At 34.4% G+C, this 22762-nt stretch overlaps 4 protein-coding genes across 6 annotated transcripts; 1 reads left to right on the forward strand and 3 right to left on the reverse strand.

Annotated features, from left to right (window-relative positions):
• The first annotated feature begins 287 nt into the window (after positions 1-287).
• On the forward strand, positions 288-6000 carry LOC142536867 (uncharacterized). Of its 2 annotated transcripts, none has more exons than XM_075642255.1 (7): positions 288-612; positions 1488-1517; positions 2831-2938; positions 3892-3997; positions 4708-4993; positions 5079-5133; positions 5742-6000. In XM_075642255.1, exons 1-7 carry the CDS (start codon positions 454-456, stop codon positions 5814-5816), a joined length of 819 nt encoding a protein of 272 aa, XP_075498370.1. In that variant the 5' UTR covers positions 288-453; the 3' UTR covers positions 5817-6000. The 2 variants fall into 2 exon arrangements, with proteins under 2 accessions (XP_075498370.1, XP_075498371.1); XM_075642256.1 differs by having other exon boundaries at positions 289-612; positions 2840-2938; positions 5742-5997.
• Positions 6001-8337: 2337 nt separating this feature from the next.
• Positions 8338-11361, reverse strand: LOC142536868 (eukaryotic translation initiation factor 6-2-like). 2 transcript variants are annotated; one of them, XM_075642258.1, is made up of 8 exons: positions 11288-11361; positions 11085-11170; positions 10879-10975; positions 10693-10778; positions 10487-10531; positions 9712-9842; positions 8879-8989; positions 8338-8774 (listed from the first exon to the last, which is right to left on the reverse strand). In XM_075642258.1, exons 2-8 carry the CDS (start codon positions 11092-11094, stop codon positions 8517-8519), a joined length of 738 nt encoding a protein of 245 aa, XP_075498373.1. In that variant the 5' UTR covers positions 11095-11170; positions 11288-11361; the 3' UTR covers positions 8338-8516. The 2 variants fall into 2 exon arrangements, with proteins under 2 accessions (XP_075498373.1, XP_075498372.1); XM_075642257.1 differs by having other exon boundaries at positions 11085-11290.
• Positions 11362-15011: 3650 nt separating this feature from the next.
• Positions 15012-17846, reverse strand: LOC142536869 (actin-7-like). Its single transcript, XM_075642259.1, has 5 exons — positions 17648-17846; positions 16724-16792; positions 16240-16633; positions 15536-16149; positions 15012-15451 (listed from the first exon to the last, which is right to left on the reverse strand). The coding sequence occupies exons 2-5, from the start codon at positions 16781-16783 to the stop codon at positions 15386-15388; spliced, it is 1134 nt and encodes a 377-aa protein (XP_075498374.1). The 5' UTR covers positions 16784-16792; positions 17648-17846; the 3' UTR covers positions 15012-15385.
• Positions 17847-20607: 2761 nt separating this feature from the next.
• On the reverse strand, positions 20608-21494 carry LOC142538060 (RING-H2 finger protein ATL78-like). Its single transcript, XM_075643503.1, has one exon. The coding sequence runs from the start codon at positions 21432-21434 to the stop codon at positions 20760-20762; it is 675 nt and encodes a 224-aa protein (XP_075499618.1). The 5' UTR covers positions 21435-21494; the 3' UTR covers positions 20608-20759.
• Positions 21495-22762: the final 1268 nt, after the last annotated feature.

A 22762-nucleotide genomic window follows, 5' to 3' on the forward strand; every position in this document is an offset into this window, starting at 1 on the left:
ATAAAATAATATATAATTATTTATATATATATTTTTATATTTTTATTAGTAACACTCCACTCAATCAAGATAATAAAAAAAAATCGATTTAAAAACATAAGATTGTTTATCTTCATTTAAACATCATTTCAAATTATATAAATATTTTTTACATACTAAAATTTTATAATAATACTTCAATTTTAAATATATTTATTATGTTATATCAATAACTTTAATAATTATTTAAATACTAATTCTTACTCATTTTAGTCATTAATTAATAACATAAAATAACAGAATCGCGAATTTGGTAAATTTGCTGTGGCGATGTTGGGCCGTGTTCCTCTCATATCGATCTAAAGTTATTGTCATTCGTCCGATTTCTCACTTTTAGGGATTGTCTTTCAATTCAATTTCAATTTATTTTATTTTATTTTACCTCACAATTCAGTTGTGGCAGTCTTTGTTATTATGCAAGTTTTGTCGAGATGGAGAATTTTTGTGATCCTCGAGGCCCCGATTGCTCAATCCCTCAGGACAGCAACAACGGCAAATCTTTTGACTACCCATTATGCTTCATTCCATTCTACTGATGCTTGTTTCGAGAAATGGAAACAGAAGTTTAATGGTGTAAGTTCGGTCTTAATTTTGTTCCTCCTTTGAGTTTATTTGTGTTTTCGCGATATTGGTTTTGCACGAATCAAAGAAAATATTGGGTAGTGAGAAGGAATTGTGCATGCTACTAAGGTGGTGTAGAAGCTCTTAAACTTGACTGTAACTTAAAGTTTGCTACTTGGCTCTGGTATTGAGGTTGATTGATTATTATCAAGAAATGCAAATTTTTGTCTGGAATCTGGATGATTGTTTCTATTTATGTTATGAAAGTAACTATGCGATCGTCATTACCTGTGCTAATAATTCAGTTTTGTACTTTAGGAAAGGAAGTTTATTGTCAATGAAATGAGCGAGAATTGGTTATTAGACGAAGTTTTGAACTTTTGCTGCTTCTGCCATTCGTGAGTTCACTGACCTGATAACTGTTTAGAAAAAATAGTAACTAAGGTGGTGATGGACAGATTTTCTAATCATCAAATGCATGCAACTATATATTATGTAAGAAGCTGAGGTTTATTATGATTTATATTTTTAAATGACAAGAGGTTTTAAAATTTTGTCTTTCTTTACATTGGATGTGATAATTTTGAGCACTGGCTAATGGTGGAATCCGTTTGTATAGGTCTACAGGATTATGCTACTCAGTCCTAAAAAGTTAGAGTACTGTCAGTTGTCAACTCATAAAACTTAAATAAAGTTCATTATTATTCACATACCATCTAATTCGAAAACATTAGTTAGGGGGAACGTTTCTGAAGTTGATCTTGTAATCTTGATAGAATTTGTGATGCCTTGGTTATATTTGTGTTCGATAGTTATGTTGGTTCTTTGAGTCTACTGCATTAGTTTATTTTTATGCGTGAATTTTGACAATTTGAAGTGTATTGCAGGATGTAGGAAGCAACCAGCAACCATCAAAGGTAAAGAAACTAGCATAACTTTTTAGAGTTTGATTGTTCCATCTTTATCATAATATCACAGAACTGTGATTTTTAGCTTATGGTTATTAAACAGCCATAACTAAACTCTGCTAATAAGTTAAACCCATTTGAGACACTTATATAATTCAACTTTCAAGGCCCTCTTCTTGCACTCTTCTCTATGTTGCGCCCTTTCTATAGCCAAAATCACAAATTTAAATAATTTTAGTGACATCATTAGTTGTTATTGTCATCCTTATTTTTGTGCTTGTGCATTGTTATTTAAGGTTGTAGTTCCATCAATTTTGTGGTGCATCAACTACTTCTACATTATTGTTTGTTGTGAATGGACTGAAAGTTGACCTTTGACGCTGTTCTACCATTTATTTCTTGTGTAGTTAATATTCATATTCAACACAAAAGTGGCTTCTACAGTCGACATCTTTGGCGTAAATTCAAATTCATCCATTAGGATTTCTGTTTAGATACTTAATCAACTCTGTTTCACTTACACTTTCTCTTGAAGTTTCATTGCATGACCTATTAGCTCAATACCTATGTAATTAGTGAAATCCAAGATTGTGAGCATTTTTAAAAATCAGATATCATTATTCTTTCACCCATCAGTCCAACAACTTTAGAACCTCTTGATTGGAATTAATTTTGCAATAATTTCTTAACTAAGGAATCCAAATTTGTTAATGTACATGTAAACCCCTAGTGCATGTTTTTCTTTTATGTTTCTCAAATTTTATTCAGATGATTCAAAACTATTTAGGTTGTAGGTGTAAGGGGTTTTGTAAATGGCGCGTCCTTGTCTTGTCTATACTTGCATTTGGCTCCTCCTAAGGCTTTGAGAACTTTAATTGTCTAAGTGCTCATTTGTTTTTGCAACTGTAGTTCTGAAACCATTTGAGAGAACAAGAGGTATCCATTAAACTTTATTAGCTTCCTTTCTCCCAATTCCCAATGTTCAGGCTTCTGGGTTTCCTTTAACAATCCATGCTCTTTAAAGACAAATTTCTTAACCTAGGACAAAGTTTTCTTTGTACTTACAACCTCGACCTGCACTATCAGCATGCTTCATCGGTCTATATAAGAACTAGAATCCTGAAATTATGAGTTACCAATATGTGGGTGTTATGTAATTTCCAAAATGAATGTGTTTTTGGGTCATTTATTTTTCATGTTACTGAATTTCTTTTGATCTGTGGCTCATTCATTATGTACGTACCAATGTGTGGATGCTATGTAATTCTAAAAAGAAGGTTTTTCTGGTTAAATTATTCTTCATTTTGCTAATTTTTTGGAAGTTCTTTCAGGATTATATAAGGTATGCAGTTCGGCAGAAGCGTGCTGACACAAAGAAAGCTCTTAAAAATTTACTCTTCAATGGGGGCTGCTCAACATCGAAGGCTGAGGTATTCATTTGGCCTGTTTTACATATGTTTTCTGTGGTTGACATCCAGCGTAGCATTGTCTTTTCGCTTTTGCTATATCTATACACAATTTCATGTTTTTATACACAATTTCATGTTTTTATACATGGATGTAATAGATCAAATATGTATCAAATATCAATGGTTATGTGGTTTATTTTCAATGTGATTTTAATAAGGACCAAGCAGCATATTATGAACTAACAATTCTTCTTGTTTATCAACTCTTGTCCCCAATATATCTCTTTCCTCGGGGTATCCCAAATTGAAGTCAACCATCAAAACAGTTTACTGATTTTTCAGTGCACTTGTAAATTGGGATCTGATTTACGTGTCCAACACTGCTCTGATGTTTTCTGGGCAACATGAAATAAGAAGTTGTAGATGTCCATTCACTTTCTGTTCAACATAAAGCTTGTAGTTGAAGAGTCATAGCTGTCATAGTTGAAGAGTTAGAGTATTCAAATCATGAGAATAAAATGACTTGAATTGTGCAATTCAGAAGTCTCATATTTCTGGCCAAGTAATTTGATTAAGGGATTTAATATGGCCCCATGGTATCAACAAGGATGAGTAAAAAAATTGTTTAAAAAGCGATTAGGCACACCTAAAGTAAAATCCATATGCTGCATGTGCTCATGGTTCATCTTAGATAAAATACTTGAAATTGAAAAAATTAGAATGTAGGTTTTTGATGATCTTAAACTTTACTTTTTCTTGACATTGGATTCCCTAGTTTCATATAATGTCTTCGCTGTGCAAATTTTTGTTGAACTATTTAATGTTTTTATGATTTCTTAAAAGCTTTCCTATGTGAAAGTTGAATCTATCAGCAATTGTTTTTGTTGCCAGTCGTTCCTATCAATGGAAAGCTTTTTGTTTTTTACCCTGACTTCCTTGCATTGAAAGAATTTGGTTCGTGTCTCGTTGTGTAGAAGCCTTTTTCGAAGATCGAAGCAGACTACGGGGACCAGTTAAACAAGAAATCTCGAATAAGGCCTGCTCGCCAAGCTCGGAGAGCTCACCACAAGAAGATAAAACGTTAGTTTATTTTCAATCTTGTATGGTTGAGTTTTTGTGATAGTTTCTCTTGGATCATGTATATGATCGTTCTTCTCCAAATGCCTCTGCACTGTATCAGATCACCGATTTAGCACTTCTGCACTTGTCATAGTATTTATCCTTGTGAATCACATGGAAGGGTCACCGACTTGAAGTTTTTTGTCTAGGACGTCAATGGAAGCAAAATTTGTTGATACTAGAACGTAGTCCTATCTGTGCAAATGGATTAGTTGATTATTCTGGTTAAGGGGTCTGGCCCGATTCCTTAGCCCTGGCGAACTCAACGAAGTGAGAACATGTATTGAATTTGTGTCCAAACATCATTGACCAGTCTTGATTTACTTTCCAACTGCAGGTTTCCATTTAAAATTATGAGAGTCCAGGATTTTGTTCTCGTGGAGTTATATTAATATACATTCTTATGGGGGATATATTTTTTATTGTGATTATGATAATTCTGGAGAACTGTCTGATTTCCTTTTCCTATAGATGGCCCTCCATGTGACTGTTTACTCTTTAACAGAATACTTCTTCCGACTCCTATACTTGCTATCCTAAAATAATTCACAATAGCTATTGTTCTGCTATAAGCTTACAAATGTTTTTGGTGCAGTCTAATTAGGTATTGTTATGATGTGTCCAGGAGCATATGTAGTGATTTGGACAATACCTTTTTTTTCAATTTTCAGGAAAGCATCGGAGAGAGAATTTCCTTGACGATTTTGATGAATACCCTGAGAGAATATTTGAAGCTACCTTTGGGAAAAGATGCTTCGAGTGGACCTTCAAACCCTGGGAGATGGGATTTGATTGGAGAGAAACTTTGGACTGGAGTAAGAGCTCATACCAAGAACATGGTGGGAAGAGTCAAATAGAATCTGATGACGAGTCTTTCATTATCGGAAGTTATGCTGATAGGAGAATTCTTGGCTTACCAACAGCTGGCACATTGAAAATTGAGGATGTCAAGTCTGCGTAAGTACTTAAATTACGAAGGATGGCAATGCTTGTAGATTCTGTTATTATTGATGTTAAACTACCAGAATTGTGGTTCATGCAGTTTTCACCGGTCAGCTTTGAAGTGGCACCCCGACAAGCATCAAGGCCCTTCACAGGTTGGCTTTTATCTTCATCTTCTATGTTATCCCTAAAAAAGTTAAACCGTTATTTTTCGTAGTGTGTTGCCATGGTAATTCATTTAATAATATACCTCCATCCTCATGTCTTGACCATCTCATTAAATTTGAGTCAATCCATGTAAATGAACGTTATTTGTTCCTCCTTTTTGTTTGCTGAAAGATGGATGCAAATGATATTGTGGATATGCAACTTGACTGGGAATTTGCGTTCCTATGGGTCTGCATCCGCTAGTTCTATAGAAAGTAAGTTTCAAAAACTGATGAGAGTTGGATAAGCCATTAGGTTGCAGGTCTCCCAACTCTGTAAGAAATCAAGATCAATTTAGGTTGTATCCGTTAGTTTGGAAATGAATTCTTTAGGACTCAAAGCCCAAAAATTGTAGACAATAGGTGGTTATTTTGTGTCACGTCGAGTATGAGCACTTGGAAAATGCATCGTTTTCACAGAAGTTTTTGAGTCCGAGTTCTACTGATTTAGTTGATGGCTCATCTGTACAATCATTGTTTCAAACATGGCAAGATCATTGAACGGATTCTGTTTCCTGGTGAATCTTTCGGGCTAATGCATGTTGTGGATTTTGCAGGCAGATGCAGAAGAGAAATTCAAAAATTGTGCCAACGCATACAAATCACTGTGCAATGCACTCGCAACGGCTTGATCTTTTCTTTAATTCTTTCATTTCAGCTAAATTATTCAGATCCCCTGTTAGAGGTACACTCATTTGTGACTAAATAAATATGCTCGGTCCCCTGAACGTATATTTCTTGATAATCTAGTTCAACCAAATGAGTCGAGCTTCTTCTATTCAAACTTAAATCCAGTTTAATTTGAGTCTAATACACTTTAATTTCAATAATATATTTGTGGTAGTTTTGTTGTAATATCACAAGCATGTAAATAAACGTAGCATTTCACTTAAGGTAACAATGGCATGATGAACCTATCAGTTTTGGATAGTAAAAAGACAAAAACTTGTGTGTGTGAGACGGTCTCACACAAGTTTTTTGTGATACGGATCTTTTATTTGGATCATTCATGAAAAAATATTAATTTTTATGCTAAGAGTATTACTTTCACAGATAAAGATTCGTGAGATCGTCTTACAACTCTAATAAAAATTATACAGAGCTCTAACATTAATGATTAAATTTACTTATTACAAAGTAATTAAAGTTAAAAGTTAAATTTATCTAGCAAATACCACAATTACAATACACTCGCAATAAAAACAAAGAAGAACAGAGGATGAAACCATGAATCCGTAGATGAAGACCAAGAAGCCGAAATGCAGAGCCCAATTCCTCTTGAACTTATCGAAATAACTTTCCGATGGCTCCTGGTAATGAATCTCAAACTCCTCCCCCATATCCTCCAGAAACCCGCCGCCGCACAGCCTCATTTTCAGCTGCCGCAGCGGCTCAGTGGCCAATCCAAGCGTCAACTTGTGGCACCGTCGCTGATACTTGAATCCGTTGATGCATCGGAGGGCCTGGGCGACCGACACGTAGAAACGTAGAAAGATGAGATGGGCCAGGGAGAGAAGCCTAATGGGCATCCAGCATCGGCGACCTTGGAGCCGTGGAGACTGGGCCTGGCCCAGAAAGAACAGGCCTAGGAAGATGAAAAAGAAGTGGAAGTACTCAATTATGGGCAGAACGGGTGGCTTAATTATAGGCAGTCCGGTGAAACTCGGGCTCTGATATCATGTTAAGATTGGAACTTGGACCTAACTCAACCCCAAAAGCTAGCTCAAGGGTGGAGGATTGTCTAAGACCATATATACAACTCCCAAGTTATTTATCCAACCGATGTGGGACAATCAACATCGACGGCTCTTTTTTTTCCAGGGTTTTCTCGAAATGGATCTGGATGATGGTATTAAGGGCTTGGAGGGCTGTCTCCTTCGGAATTAGACTTCGGTGGTGGTGGGTTCGTAATCCGCCATGGAAAGATTTGAGCTGCACAGGCAGCTGTTTCAACAGTTCGTAAATGGGAGTCAATTTACAATTTTACCCTCGGAATCATTTATTACCTAGTGCAACATCAAACGTAACGTCAATTTTGTAATTAAGTTATACAATAAAGATAATTTTGTAATTTAAATAAAAAAAATAGGTAATATGATAACATGAAAAGTTCATACCACATACTAATAGACTCTCAACCTTAAAATGATAATAAATATATACATATATATTTTAGCAGATCGTAACACATATTATATGTGTGATCAGTGGAAAAATAAAGAATAATGTTTTTTTTTTTCAATTTAAAATCAAATGTTTCAATTTTTTAAATGGAAATATTAAGTGAAAAAAAAATAAATAAAAAGATAAATGTAGAATATAAAATTAAATGGTTTAAAAATATTTTTTGAAAAAAAGCTTTGTCAAAGTATGAAATATTATTTTATCTATAATTAATAATATATGGTTTTGTTTACTTTTGAGATATGATTGTGTGGAGATAACTTATAAGGTGATTATTTAAATAAAAAAATAGTGTAGGATATAGACTATTATATATAAATAATATTATGTTAAATGATTAAAATTGTGACTAAAAAATTACAATTTTTTTCATTTAACTATGATAAAAGATAAAAACTTGTGTGAGATGGTCTTATTGGTCATATTTTGTGATAAAGATCTCTTATTTGGATCATCGATGAAAAATATTATTTTTTATGCTAAGAATATTACTTTTTATTGTGAATATTGGTAGGGTTGACCAGTCTCTCAGATAAAGATTCGTAAAACTATCTCACAAGAGACCTACTCATGATAAAAATGAAAGGAATGGGTGATATATAATGTGTGTTCTCATTTTCTTTACATTTATTATATGCATCATATATTATTTATTTTTACTGTCATTAAAGATTAAAAATTATGTCCAAATCAAATTATTATCGGAAAGTTTAAGAATTTTTTTTGTTTTTTAAAACAAACACCGGATTAATTGAGATTAATAGTCTTTTCTTATATTAGTCGAAAAGTAAACGCAGCCTGTATATAAAATTGAAGGATCATTTGTCTCGTCAATACCCGAAAAATCGCTTGGATTTTTTATTTGATCTCCACATGCATTGAACATTATTCTTTTTCTAAATAAAAGGATTAATTAATATGTCTTGGTATTTTCATAAAATTTGACATATATTTTACATTATATGAGGGAGAAATCCAGATGTAGCATAGCAAGCTCAAATAACAACAAACAAACGCATTGGTCATTTCCTCGGAATCCACCAACGTAGTGTTATATTTTAAGGCACGGTTCTTTCTCACAGAACTAATAAAGCGACTGCACAATCAAAATATTAGCTTCATTCGAAGACAAGACCAATAATTCAAATTTAAACGTAGGTGTCGATCAACGATTTTCTCATCTCATCAACAAGTGCACTAGGCTGAGCTTCTCTCAACTTGAATACGCTCTCGATAACAGATAACTCCGTAGCAGTTGTGTCTGATCCACAGAATGCTGTCCAGTCATTCACAGTCAACCCAGCAGCAATAACTTCACTGCCACGATTCACGGTTCCAGCCACCAACGGAACCTGAAGAAGGGTTGAAAGTTCATCCAAATCCTCGATGGATGTGTGAGGATGGACCTGTAATGCAAATCATGCGAGTCAAGGACACGTTGCAACGAGTATGATAATGGCCAAAACTTTGACTTTGAGATGTTTTAGTTTGATGGAAGTTGAAGCCATACCAAGCCACCTCGATTGGAAAATGCACAGAAACTGCCCACAAGTATATTGCCAGCAATTGTCTGTCTGAAAACTTCTACACCGAGAACATCAGCAATCATCTCCTCAGTTTCCTGAAAAAATTTGGACAACAATAATTCCCCTGCTTTTGATTAAATATTATTCAAGTTCATCCCAGAATGTCGCGGTAAAAATTGGCATCACAATTCACACGGTGAGACAACGGAATTTGGAACTTTTGATGACTCAGTAAAAAATTTCCAGACCTTTATCGCTGAAAATGGAACTCTGTTTTCTTAGAATAAACGATATAAGAAGTTTTTGCTACCATCCCAAAAATATGTCAAAAGTAAAAAACCTACAAATTTGTTGATCAAGACGAGCATAATAGTTTGTAGATTTTCCACTTTAAATTTTTTTTGGTTCTCTTCTATAAATCACAATTGGAAGTGAAAATATATCCTAAGGCCTAAGCCAACCAAACGAAGACCACTATTAAGTTCAAAAGAAAAGTTTCTGGCGGGACAAAAGCATAGCTGTTTTTGAGAAAGAAATTCAAGAAAGATAGAATAGTAACAGTATATTTATTTGCAAAGAAGAATATCCTTCACTAACCCCCAAAAGTTCAACATTTCAAAGATCAGAAAATGAAGCCAAAAATTAAACAAAAATATGCATTCACCTATCAGAAATTGAGATGGTGTAACTTGGACTACTGGTATGATATTATTTTGAAAGCAAGAACTTTAGAGGCTGGCAATTCCTAGAATTATCATGATCAAAACAATTGCTTCTACAAGTTGCAGGTGAATTAGAACGAGGAAAATAAGTTTACTTTGTCAAGATCAGGATGCGTAAGAGCAACATGGTCATTGCATGAAATGCAGTTCCCTAGAGCAGATAATCTCTCATCGATGCGCTGAACAACAACTGAATCCGGTAAACTGTTCCTCAAGTGTTGTAGTTCTATCATACCAGGAGACCGAAATATCAAAATCAGATCCAGAGTGCGGTCAAACAGTAAAAAAACCATAACTATACAGATAAAGAGTCATTGTCATGAGGTATCGCTAACAAAACTATCACCACCATCAAAGAATACGGATGCATCAACAGGTTTAAGATGAAGTCTAGAGACTTTGGGCCATATGAATGACGATACAAATTTCTATTCCAATAGTGTAACTGTAGTTACTAACCCACTGCTTGGTAGCGTACCAAGAGAAAATTTATCGTGATACAGAAAACAATGACAAGATTTCAGGAACCAATGGATCTCAGTTTCGTTTTACCATCTTGTATCATGTAGGCTAAGTATTACACCAAGATACTATCCAAGATTCCCATAATTTAGGACTGGGTTCATAGAGCAAGAATCCTTAAAGATAAGTATGCAAATTCAGAATATGCTCACGTCTCAGCAATTATGCGAAACAAGTTTGTCATACGAAGAATATAAACAATTGATAATAGGAAAAAAATGAAGAAATCTGCTTCTTAATCCCAATAATCAATGATAGAGCTAACTATCGTAGATGAAAATCAGGCATAGGCCAAACTTCTTAAGCATTTAGTAAAATTAATAGATTTTACATGAGTGACGGGATCACCTTGATCAGTAGTATTGTGAGGCAAAAGCAATCCATTTTTATTTCCTGCCAAAGGTATATATGAGAAGGGGAGGATTGAAAAAATTGTCAGCCAATAACATTAGGACTGATTTAACTCAAAGAAGAAGCATAAATAAATACCACCACCAAAATCAGATTACATTATACTCACTGATACTGCAAATTATACAGAACAAAAGACTCACCAGCACATAGCCGTCCGATTATCCTAGTGCCTGCAATCGAGGTCTTAACAACCGGAATTACATCAGCCAATTCGGCCTCAAAAATGCTGCCACCAAACAAGAATCACAGATAAAGTGAAATGCCTCATAACTACGAGCAAAAAACAGACCCAGACAATAAAAGTTCGGGTGCAATGGGAACAATACCTGTAGAAGTTCTCAGAACCACCAATAGCAACAAGGCAGTATGCATTGGTCAGCTTGGAAAACACACCAATCTCGCAGTTATTCTCGTATTGCAATCCTGTCCAAAGATCAAATAAACTTCGGAATTCCTTCCTAGCATAAATTGATAAATAAAAAAAAAGTACTATTAATCATGCACACATGCGTGCTTATCTGCGAGTACTCACTCGTCGCCATGGCGAATGGATACGGCACCGAACAAGGACGACTGCAATCAGATCTACCGAGTTGAGATGACCGTAAACAATCGAAACTTCAAAATCGATCAAAGTTACCGAAATCAGACGTAAATCCTTGGCGGTCTATGCAGAAAACTGCGTACTTGAGTTGAATAAACGAAGCAAAAATGGAATCAAATTAGGGTTTATACCTCCGTCGCTTGTTGTCTTCGGCAAAAAACACCTGTGTGTGGATATATTTATGGCTGTAAACCGATGCTTGGTAGATACGTAAAGTCATACATATTGAAATATTTTTGTTTGTGTTATAATTTTTGTATAAAAAATATAGAAATTAGGATAAAATTTAAAAAATGTTACAAATAGTTTTTTATAATATTTTTTATGATATCGATATATAGATAAAAATAAAAAATATATTTCATTATCAAAAATTACTAAAATAGTTTTTTAAGATATTTTTATTAAATGGACAAAAAACTGATACCAATGATACAATTAAATATGAGAAATCAATGTTAGGGAGATCTTTTAACTAGTGAATTAGTCTATCATAATATGTTTTTCTCTTTTGGCAAATTGAATTTAAATTTTAATGAGTAGGTTTCTTGTTAAACAGTATCACAAATCTTTATCTGTGAGACGTATCAATCCTATCGATATTCACAATAAAAAGTAATACTCTTGGAAAGTAATATTTTTTAATATATAACCAAAATAAGATATATGTCTCACAAAATACGATCGGTGAGACCGTCTCACACAAATGGTTTCGAAATTTTAAATGAAATAAATAGAATTAGAGTTGGAGGTAAGGAGTTAGGACAACTGAACTTGGCTCATGAAATAAACTTAAAAATCATGATCAATGTATACTCAAAAAATTGGTTTGGTTTTTTTTTTTGTGTTAGTTTTATTATTATTTTTATTATTACAGATTATAGTTTAATCTCTAGTTAATTTTTATAATTATAATATTTTTTTATTTAAATAAATCATTACTATGAATTTTTTTAATATAATTATGATATTACTATTATTTAAATACAAATCAAATTAATTTTAAAAAGGTAAGCAAATGGGGTTGGTTTAACATTTATGATTTCTATTACTTGGGCTGTCTGCCCTGTCTGAATGGATCTCCAGTCACAAATCCTTAATGTAGTTAGCGGGCTGGGCTTGAAAAGCGATACAGCATTCTAAATGGACTTTTGTTATGGCCCATTATGTATCAGTGATGTTTGCTATTTGTGTTTTGAATTGAATGGAATGGAATGGAATGGAGTGTCCATTAAATAATCCAACATCAAATTGCAAGCCGTAACTCAATAGGCTATCTACAGAAAACCCCAGAGCCATTTCAATTTCATGAAGCTTTTTTTTTTTTTTTTTTTGTGTGAATTGCTTCATTTATCTAATTTGATTTGATGGGGGCATAGGCTGGTAGGATTTTGTAGGGCGTAGACTAAATACTTGTCGTTTTAACAAAATTATAACTGATAATAACAATGCAACTCAAAATTTATTAAACTGCAAAATAAGTGTTATTCGATTTTTTTAGTTGGCTGAGGCAATTATTGAATCTCACATGTACAATTTGCATATAATTTGTCTTTTAGAAAGTGGCAGTGTTTAAGCAAATGTCCAAATTTTTTTTTTATCACTTTATGATCTTTCTCTACTTTCGGTGAGAAATGAAAGCAAGTGAGGCTATATAATACATTGACAATGACGCCGACACATATTACGGTTTTTTTCCCCGCTGAAATTGTCCAAATTTTCTTAGCCGGCAAGGCTTTTAATCATTCACAACATCACAAATAGGCTAGGTGTCTCTTTTGTGCCGTAGAATTTCCAAGGCAGCGGGAGAGGTGCTCATGTGGCCTGAAATTTTTGAGGACAGAGAGTGAGTGCCTAGGTACCAGACGATGGTGTTTGACAAATGTTTCGAGTTTTCATAGATCTTTATATCCAAAAGATGACTTTTGGTCACAATTTTTAGATTGTGACTTATATATCAGTTCATCTGAATGAATTGACGTAAGGAGAGACAAAATAACATAAACTTTGAGAGAATCAATTAAAGGAAGAACATTTTGCATTTATTATGAACTTCTTCTTTCTTTTTAAAAGATAATATGCTTCATATTATGATTATGAAACTTGTGATTTGTATTGCTACTATCATAAGATGGAAGTTGATGTATCTTGAGTAAAGTTTTCAATTTTGATTGAAAAAAATCATAACATAACTTAACAGATATGTAGTAAAAAGCTTTGGTGAAGATCAAATTTATAGCTTGTCAAGATGAACGAGCCTAAAATTTTTAAAATAAAGTTTTCATATTGGCAACTCAACCTTGTTGATTGGATATCTTAATATTTTTGTTCAATGTTATGAAAACTTGTGCTAGCACTTGAAATTATTCTCTTCTCGTTCATAGGACGAAAAGTGTTGTTGCATATATACGTAGTGAGGATAAATTGCACTTTTAATGGTTCATTTTCTTGTAAAAAGAGGAGTACAGTAGGATACTTTTAAAATGAGACCATCTTTGTAAGTGTAAGGATGTATCACCTCAAAGAAATGTTTACGAAGCAAAGATGTATTTTATTGTCAAAATGGAGACAAAAAAAAAAGCAAAAAAAAAAAAGATAGGGAAGCTATCGTGTAGATACTTTTGTCTGAAAGCAAAGATGTATTTCATGGCCAAACCGTCAAGAACTTCATCTTTGCAATGCGTCAACACGAGAACATCACCAGATCCATTAATAAACGTCACTATAAAGAATAAATGAAATTTTCCTTAAAAAAATGAGAAAAACAAATTAAATATGATTTTTTTTTTTTTGCAAATTAAATCGTGCATAAAATGAGAAAAATTTATTTAACATCCTCCTCTTAGAAAAGAAATGATTGTGGAACAAACAATGGTCCAGATTTAGACAAAAGGCAACTTCACATGCAACCCCACGTTTTGAACTTCACAGTTAGGCTGTCATTTAGATGTATTAAAAAAAAACAGTAGCAATAGAAAAAAGTGCAATTCAATCTCTTTTGTGATTTTTTTATGTATTATTTATGATAAACTCCAAGCCATCTGATCCCTTCCTGTCTGTCACGGGCCACAGTTGGCAAATATTTCCTTTTCTTTTGTCTTTCAAAAAGAAAAATCAACCAGATTCTAATTGATGTTTCATCAATTCGACGCAAGATTTTTAGTAAAGCGTCTGCCAGCGTAAAACAAAGACATATTTTCCGAAATTAAATTGCAAAAATAATATGATTCACATCTGATTTTTATTTTCCAAATTAAATATTTTATACCAGTTATTTTTATAAATACGATGGTTTAAGACTATTTCACCTAATTAGAATAATATATATAACATTAAACGTGCCTGGATAGAAAGTTGAATTAAAAAATTATTAACGTGTAGAGTTCGATATATGTAAATTATGCTCAATCGAAAAAGAAATCCAATATCAGACTTTGATTTCCAAGATCACCTTGTATTCACAAACATCAATAACTATCGACTAAAGTGCGGTCGCCGAGATGATATGGTAGCTTGTCCGTTAGCATGTAGGATTTACAAGAGACTGGAGGGTTCAAATTGACGCACAATCCTGTCCTAATATGATTTTAAATGTGTATGTACGTACCAAGGGAATCTTTTTTTTTAGAGGAATGGAGTTTGAGCCTCGAGTGAAAAAGACAAGCTGACCTTGTCATCATGCACGCTAAGCCTTGTCATCACACATAGCCAAAGCGACTTGGAATTAAATCATACACATGATTTAGATAGGTGCACAAAGCATTTGCCGGTGGATTACATATTATTTCTAACCACAAGTAATAGGGGCAAGATTTTAAATATAAATGCAAGTTTTGTAAAACTGACATTCAGAAAGTAAAACTGACATTCAGAAAGTACTCATACAAATATTAACATAAAAGTTCCCTAGAAGGGGCTTCAAAAATATAAAATACAGGAAAGGAAAAGACGAGAAACGTTACAAGCACTCTCAAACTACAAATGAACTGATAAACGACCCTAGATCGATATAAATCAAGGTGCAGAAATGACGGTACATACTCATCATCGATAAAATAACAAGAACGAGAACTGGAGGAGTTTGATATATATTGATACATCATATTCAAAGTATCTCATGGTACAACGCCAATTTAAGAGTCTCCACATAAACCAAACTGAGTTTTCCTTGAGAAATAACACAAAAATCCAACCGACGATGAAACTCACCATGAATGAGTATCATCAGCTTAGAAGCATTTTCTGTGGACAATAGACGGACCAGACTCATCATATTCGCTCTTGGAAATCCACATCTGTATCAACACAAATAAATATGTCAATTACGATTCACATATTATTTTTTTGAATGTTCAAGAGTAATTTGAAAAGGAGTTCACCTGCTGGAAGGTGCTAAGGGATGCAAGAATGGACCCTCCAATCCAGACACTGTACTTCCTCTCTGGTGGTGCCACAACCTTGATCTTCATGCTGCTGGGAGCCAATGCCGTGATCTCTTTGCTCATACGATCGGCAATACCAGGGAACATGGTTGAACCACCACTGAGCACGATGTTACCATAAAGATCCTTTCTAATATCAACATCACATTTCATGATCGAGTTGTATGTCGTCTCGTGAATACCAGCAGATTCCATTCCTATCAAAGATGGCTGGAAGAGGACTTCCGGGCAACGGAATCTCTCAGCCCCGATAGTTATAACCTGCCCATCCGGCAGCTCGTAGTTCTTTTCAATGGAAGAGCTGCTCTTGGCGGTTTCATGTTCTTGTTCATAGTCGAGAGCCACATACGCAAGTTTCTCCTTTATGTCACGGACAATTTCCCGTTCAGCTGAGGTGGTAAACATGTAACCTCTCTCAGTGAGGATTTTCATGAGATAATCGGTAAGGTCACGACCAGCAAGGTCCAGACGAAGGATGGCATGGGGAAGAGCATACCCTTCATAGATTGGTACAGTGTGACTCACACCATCACCAGAGTCCAGCACAATACCTGCTCGAAAAAATAAATTAATAAAAACCACATAACAACATCCAAATATTTGAAAGCAAACAAGATTTGAGTTCCAGAACTTATACCCACCAGTTGTACGACCACTGGCATACAGTGAAAGAACAGCCTGGATAGCAACATACATAGCAGGAACATTAAAAGTTTCAAACATTATTTGAGTCATCTTCTCCCTGTTGGCCTTGGGGTTGAGAGGTGCCTCAGTTAGAAGTACAGGATGCTCCTCAGGTGCCACACGAAGTTCATTGTAAAACGTATGATGCCATATCTTCTCCATATCATCCCAATTGCTGACAATACCATGCTCAATGGGATATTTCAAGGTCAAGATACCTCTTTTGGACTGAGCTTCATCACCCACGTAGGCATCCTTTTGTCCCATCCCGACCATGACTCCAGTGTGCCTGGGTCGACCCACGATACTTGGAAACACTGCCCTAGGAGCATCATCACCAGCAAATCCAGCCTGGCATAAAACACAAACCAGAGATCAAACTTATTCCAGAGTGGTTCTGGAAAACAAAAGCTTCCATAGCAATTCAGATGACATACGAACCTTCACCATTCCAGTTCCATTATCGCAGACGAGGGGCTGAATATCCTCAGCATCGGTCATTTTCTATGACTGTAAAAGTACCAAGATTGAATTATTAAATCACAAGTAATCAGAGGTAAACAATGTAGCACATGCGGTTTGACACTCATCCAGGCTCACAGGTCCAGGAGTTTTGAAAAGAAAAGGTAAAATAACCACACACACAAAACATAAATCCGGGTACAAAATGAAGATTGATATATTAGAAAAAAAACCTTGTATTTGAGGAATGCTAGAGAACATAAATTTAAAAAAAAAAATGTACTCTTCGTGTTTTGATTATACAAATTAAAATTCTAAATTTGCTAGAAATAATAAAGTGCCTATTTGACGATTCAAATAAATAGATGTGAATCTATTTATAAAAATACACCAAATAATATGAATCTGACATCTCAACAAGAAGATGCAGAGAAATCTCGTGATAATATATTAGGCAAAATTAAAAAAAAAAAAATAACAAGTCAATACAAATTATTTATCGTTAAAACCATCAGGACATTCAATTAAGCACTCACGTATAAAGCATACATCAAGTATCAACTCTATCCACTTCTGTTCAGAAGCATCAATCAGACGAGAACATTTCTACGAAAACAAGTAAGAAAAAGCATCGAAATAAATTCAGATCTATAAGAAGAAAAACAGATCAATAAAATCTACGATGGTGTAAACGTCAGATCGGAGTCGAGCGCAACAAATTTCTTTAAAATCACCAAGTCAAATAAGTTAAAAGTCGATCCGAACACAACTCAAATCCAGATCTCATAGTCATGCTTCACAACAAGCAAAATCGAGTCATAAAATCAACCGATCGAACAGAAGATTGAATAAGCATCCACCTACTAATACGAAAACAACAGGAAACAGATCAAAAATAACGACCTTTAATAAAAGAGGTAGCTGGTGAAGAAAGCAAGAGCCTGCTGCGTCACTATCTTCCGACGAGAAGAACGATTGGGTCTTCCGCCGCCTATCCTCAATTGGGACGCAGAAGAGGAAATGAAGGCAGGAGTCGATTAAGGTATGGGTTTGAGGCCACTCTTTATATACAAGCTTCAGTGGTGAAGTTTCTCCGCAATTTTTTTTTTAATCCTATTTTTGAGTGAACCGAAACTTTCGAATTTTTTCCACTTCATAAAATTCAAAAATTTCTATAATAATACTAATAAAATAGTAAAAAAAAAAAAAAGAAAAGAAAAAGAGAGCGACATGTGTGTGCAGGTGCTGGTGATTATTATGCCATGACTCCTTTGAGCACTCTGAAATTACATGTTTAACCTCAAAACAAGCAAACGCAGTTACGTGTGTATGAATGAATTGAATAGGTATCGTGGAAAATGATCTTACGAATCTTTAACAGTGAGACGAGGTCAATTTTACCGATATTTACAATAAAAAGTAGTACTTTTAGCATAAAAAATAATATTTTTTCATGGATGACCCAAATAAGAGACTCGTCTCACAAAATACGACCCGTGAGACCGTCTCACACAAGTTTTTGCCTAAATTAATTATATTATTTTTTTTAAAAAAAATTTCTTGCAGTTAAAGGGGAAATTTGAATGCAGAGGCACGTGCAATAAATGTCGTGTGTTGTTGTAATAATTGAGAGGCTAGGCCGGCTGGTGGCATAAAATCGTATAACTCCCTCTAAATTATCAAGTTAATTATTCTTTAAATTTCCGAGTAAGAATAGTTTCAACAATACTATTAGTTGTCCACCTTTAACTCCTACAGATTTGCGTCGTGTGCAGTCACACGTGTAACCGCCAGCCGCAGAGATTCTAACTTTCCTTGGCCCAAATTAATTTATAGGCTCATATGTTAATAAATTTTTAGAAAATATTTAATGGTATTTTAAAACAATACACTAAAGTGGTAAAAATATTTTAATTTTTGAAAACTGAAAATCCACATCGTTATATATAAAAATAAATCAAATACAATTTAATGGCACGGATTCTTATTATGAGTAGGTTTCTTGTGAGACAATCTCACGAATATTTATCTGTAAGACGGTCTCACGAATCTTTATCTGTGAGACGGATCAACCGTACATATACTCACAATAAAAAGTAATACTCTTAGCATAAAAAGTAATATTTTTTCATAGATTACCCAAATAAGATATTCGTCTCACAAAATACTACCTGTGAGACTGTCTCACACAAATTTTTATCTATTATTATATATCTAACCCCGTTTCCCCATTATTTGTATGCTGAAACTTATTCAATTTAAACGAATAGTATTAGAGATAATAATATGGAAAAGTTTTTATAGGATATTTGAGATAAAATGGGCTCGAAATTAGCCTTGGGAAAAAGTGATAATCGGTGAATGGTCCGAAAATTTATAGTCCAATCTCAGTAATTGGTCTTCTCTTAGACCCAAAAAAATATGTCCAATAATAAATACAACAGTCTGGCCCGAATGGTACTCTTAAGCCCAAGAAGACCACGATGACAATGGTTAGGCTTGGGCTGGAACAAAAAATTTAATGTATACATGTCGGGCCCAAATGCCCATCCAAGTTTCATTCACTTTTCTATGTAGATATTGTTTTGGAGTTGAAAATACATCTTTTTTGAACTCGCAATTGTTATCTTTTTATATATACTGAGCAAAGATTCGAATTAATGTAGTAACTTCAAAACTATGGTAACCGGGTAAATTGCACTGGCCAAGTCTTGTGCATCATGATCGATCGGAAAAATGTCAATGGTAGAACTGAACTTATGATCATTGGTCGAATGTTCACCTTATCTATCAACTCGGACATATTTTATTCTATCACACCCCTCGGCCAAGAGGTTTTTTCCTCCGTGTGTGTGATAGTTACATATGTAGATATTGATTTGGAGTTGAAAATATTTTATATATAAATGGAGTTGATAATTAAAATAAAATTGACCTTTTGTTTCATCGTACACAACTTTTATCGTCTATACTTTAAGTCATATATAACAAGTGGATGCGGTGCACTTCCCTCTCGGATTGCATTATCCACCGGGGCCATTTGATTCAATGTCTCTCTTATCTCTCGAATTAATTCCCTTACGTCATATATTTAAAATTATGATTAGCTTTGATTAATATTGTATATTACTCCGATCCCGCAATTAAGTTCGTTCCCAGATCAATTTGAATTGATGATTTAGGGAGCGAGTGGATGAATTTGAGGGGAAAATTTTAGTATTTTCGAAAATGGATTCCATTGTGTAGTATAGTTCATGGAATGAACTCTCCAACTCTTTTTTGATTTGGCTAGCTAAATGCATGGATTGTATTTGTCACGTTCCGAGCCTGGGCTCGCGTCCGAATCTGCGTGACTGCACAGTGGGTTCTATAACAACTACTTCGTATTCGTCTTCGTTTTACGAAAATGATTAACTCAAGTTGCTATAGAAGTCCATTGTAACTCATTATAAACTCATTTTAAGTCTTTAATTTTTTTAATATGGAATAACAGGTATCTAAAGTACTCAATTCCTTGCTTAATATTGGCCGTGAAAATGTTAGTGGAGTTATCTTTTGTGGGTTTTATTGTTGCTGTTCATACTTTGAAGAGTGCGTCGACTCATTATTCATGAAAAGAAATCTGCATAGAAATTTGCCTCAGGTTTTGACGTAAGCTCTCTCTTTTTTTCCAATAGCAATTGCACAAAAAAAAAAGAGTTGTTTTTAAACAAGAATAATTTAATTATTTGTAGTTAAATTTAAATTAGCATTAAGTGAATGCTTGGTCTGATTGGATAACTTTTTATAATCTTGATGGTTTTTTTTTTTTTTTTGAAAAAAAATGTTCTAAAGATAATACAGATATTGCGCATGTTTGCTTTGTTGTTCTCAGTAAAGCATGTTACTGAAGCTGAAACAAAAACCCACCCCATGTAAGATTTGGACAAATTATTTTCCCTATTAATCAACCAAGAGCAAAACATTTTTGGCCATTTACTTTCCATCTACAATATTTTACAATGTCTACGTTCGGTTAGTAATTTCTTACCAAACCTTCCGCTTGTAGAGGCTCAATCGTCGCCATTACAACTTCTTGCTGGGGCGTTTCTGGTGCCAACGACGTACTAGCTGCGGCCTGATCACTACATCCAACAACAATTTTATGGCAAGTTTCGTTGAGGCAATACCTACAGGTAGGGCACGATGAGTGTGAATTCAGCCACTTATCGATACATCGAATGTGGAATCCGTGGTGGTTGCATACAGGGAGAACTCGGACACGTTCTCCGACAGCGAAATCTGATAGGCAAATGGCGCACTCCGTGTCCGACCCTGGCAATTTGAGATCACTTGTGTAACTCATTGTAGGGAACGTTTTGAGTTCCTGTTTCTTGACACCGGTGTTAGCCAACGGCGTGCTCGTGTTGCTATCGGAAGACGGTAAGTTCGAGCATCTTAGGGCGCATCTTATGATTGAATTTAGGCCGAGTGAGCAAATTAAGGCACACAAAAGGACTGACAAAACCATGACAACATTTCCATCTATGGTGTTGTTTTCTCTATTTTTCGACGACGATTCGATAATAGTTGGTGGCGAAGAGTAGTATAATGAGGGGAGTGATGATAATTTTCTGGAGTGGAGATTTTGCAAGGAATCTTGAATTGTGGGAGTTGAAAAGTAGGGGACTGAAGTGGACATTGAAGCCATTCGTTTCTTGGGGTTATGGGTTTTTAGTTTGGTGGTTGGATATTTTTCCTTGGAGATGGTTGCATTTGTGGGAATTTATAGGGCAAAATAAGTAAAACGGCCTTCTTCAACTTATCTAAATAGGTTACCTTAAACTAGATGTCTCAACTAGGGGTGAGAAAAATACCGAATTTTCGGTACAACGAGATTGTCATACCATAAAAATACCGAAGATTTCGTTACATTACAGTAACGGTGCCGAATTTTTCAGTACAGTGACGGTTTAAAATTTGAAAATTTCGGTATAAACCGGAACAACGAAAGACCGAAACAAAATGTAAAAATATATAAAAATTTTAAACAATAAATTAATACAATTTTAAAAATACAAATTTTTTCGAATAAATCGGTGTATACCGATATCGTATAATACCATAAATTTTTATATGATACGATATGGTATACCACCCCTAGTCTCAACCAGTAATTGCAAATGGCAGTGTTCAAAAGCCCATTTTCTTGAAACCGAGTATTCCTCCTAACGTAATTTTTTTTAGATAGAATTATACATATGAATAATTAGATAGGTAATCGATTTGCTCATATATTACATTATCCTTTGGGGATAGTTATAAATAATGGATTATATAGTTAACAATCATCGTGTTTAAATAAATGTTTGAGATAGAGTGAGCACATCGAAAGGTATGGTTCGATTCGGAATTGGATTTCATTTGAATTAACAATATGAAACATTTAATTATCAAACAAAAGAGTGGTCTCTTGTGAGACGGTCTCACGAATCTTTATCCGTGAGATGACGGGTCAACCCTACCGATATTCACAATAAGAAGTAATACTCTTAGCATAAAAAGTAATACTTTTTAATGGATGACCCAAATAAGATATCTATCTCATAAATACGACCCGTGAGACCGTCTCACACAAGTTTTTTGCCAAACAAAATAGGACCAATTAGGACAAACGCACTCCACTTCGAAACGAAAAAGGTTGCCATTTTGGCTTTGGCTTTTAAGATCTTTCATGTTAGCTAGACAGGATGATGTAGGGAATCGATATCCCAAGGGGGGACGGGCGATCAAATTTCCTCCTTTTACTATTATTATTATAAAGAGGCAAAGATATTTTATTTTATAAGGAAAAACTTTAATTTTGTTTATATGTTTTGGTCATCTACGTTGTTCAATTTTGGTTTTAACTGTGTATATTTTTTATTTGAAAATTAGTATTTTTCATTAGGATTGCTGATGTGACACTGTACACGTCAAATTCATATCAGAACCATGTAGGTGTCACATAGATACAATCATCAGCGTCACGCTGAGAAA

Source organism: Primulina tabacum, chromosome 2, assembly GCF_025594145.1.
Source record: "Primulina tabacum isolate GXHZ01 chromosome 2, ASM2559414v2, whole genome shotgun sequence".
Classification (NCBI taxonomy): Eukaryota; Viridiplantae; Streptophyta; class Magnoliopsida; order Lamiales; family Gesneriaceae; genus Primulina; species Primulina tabacum.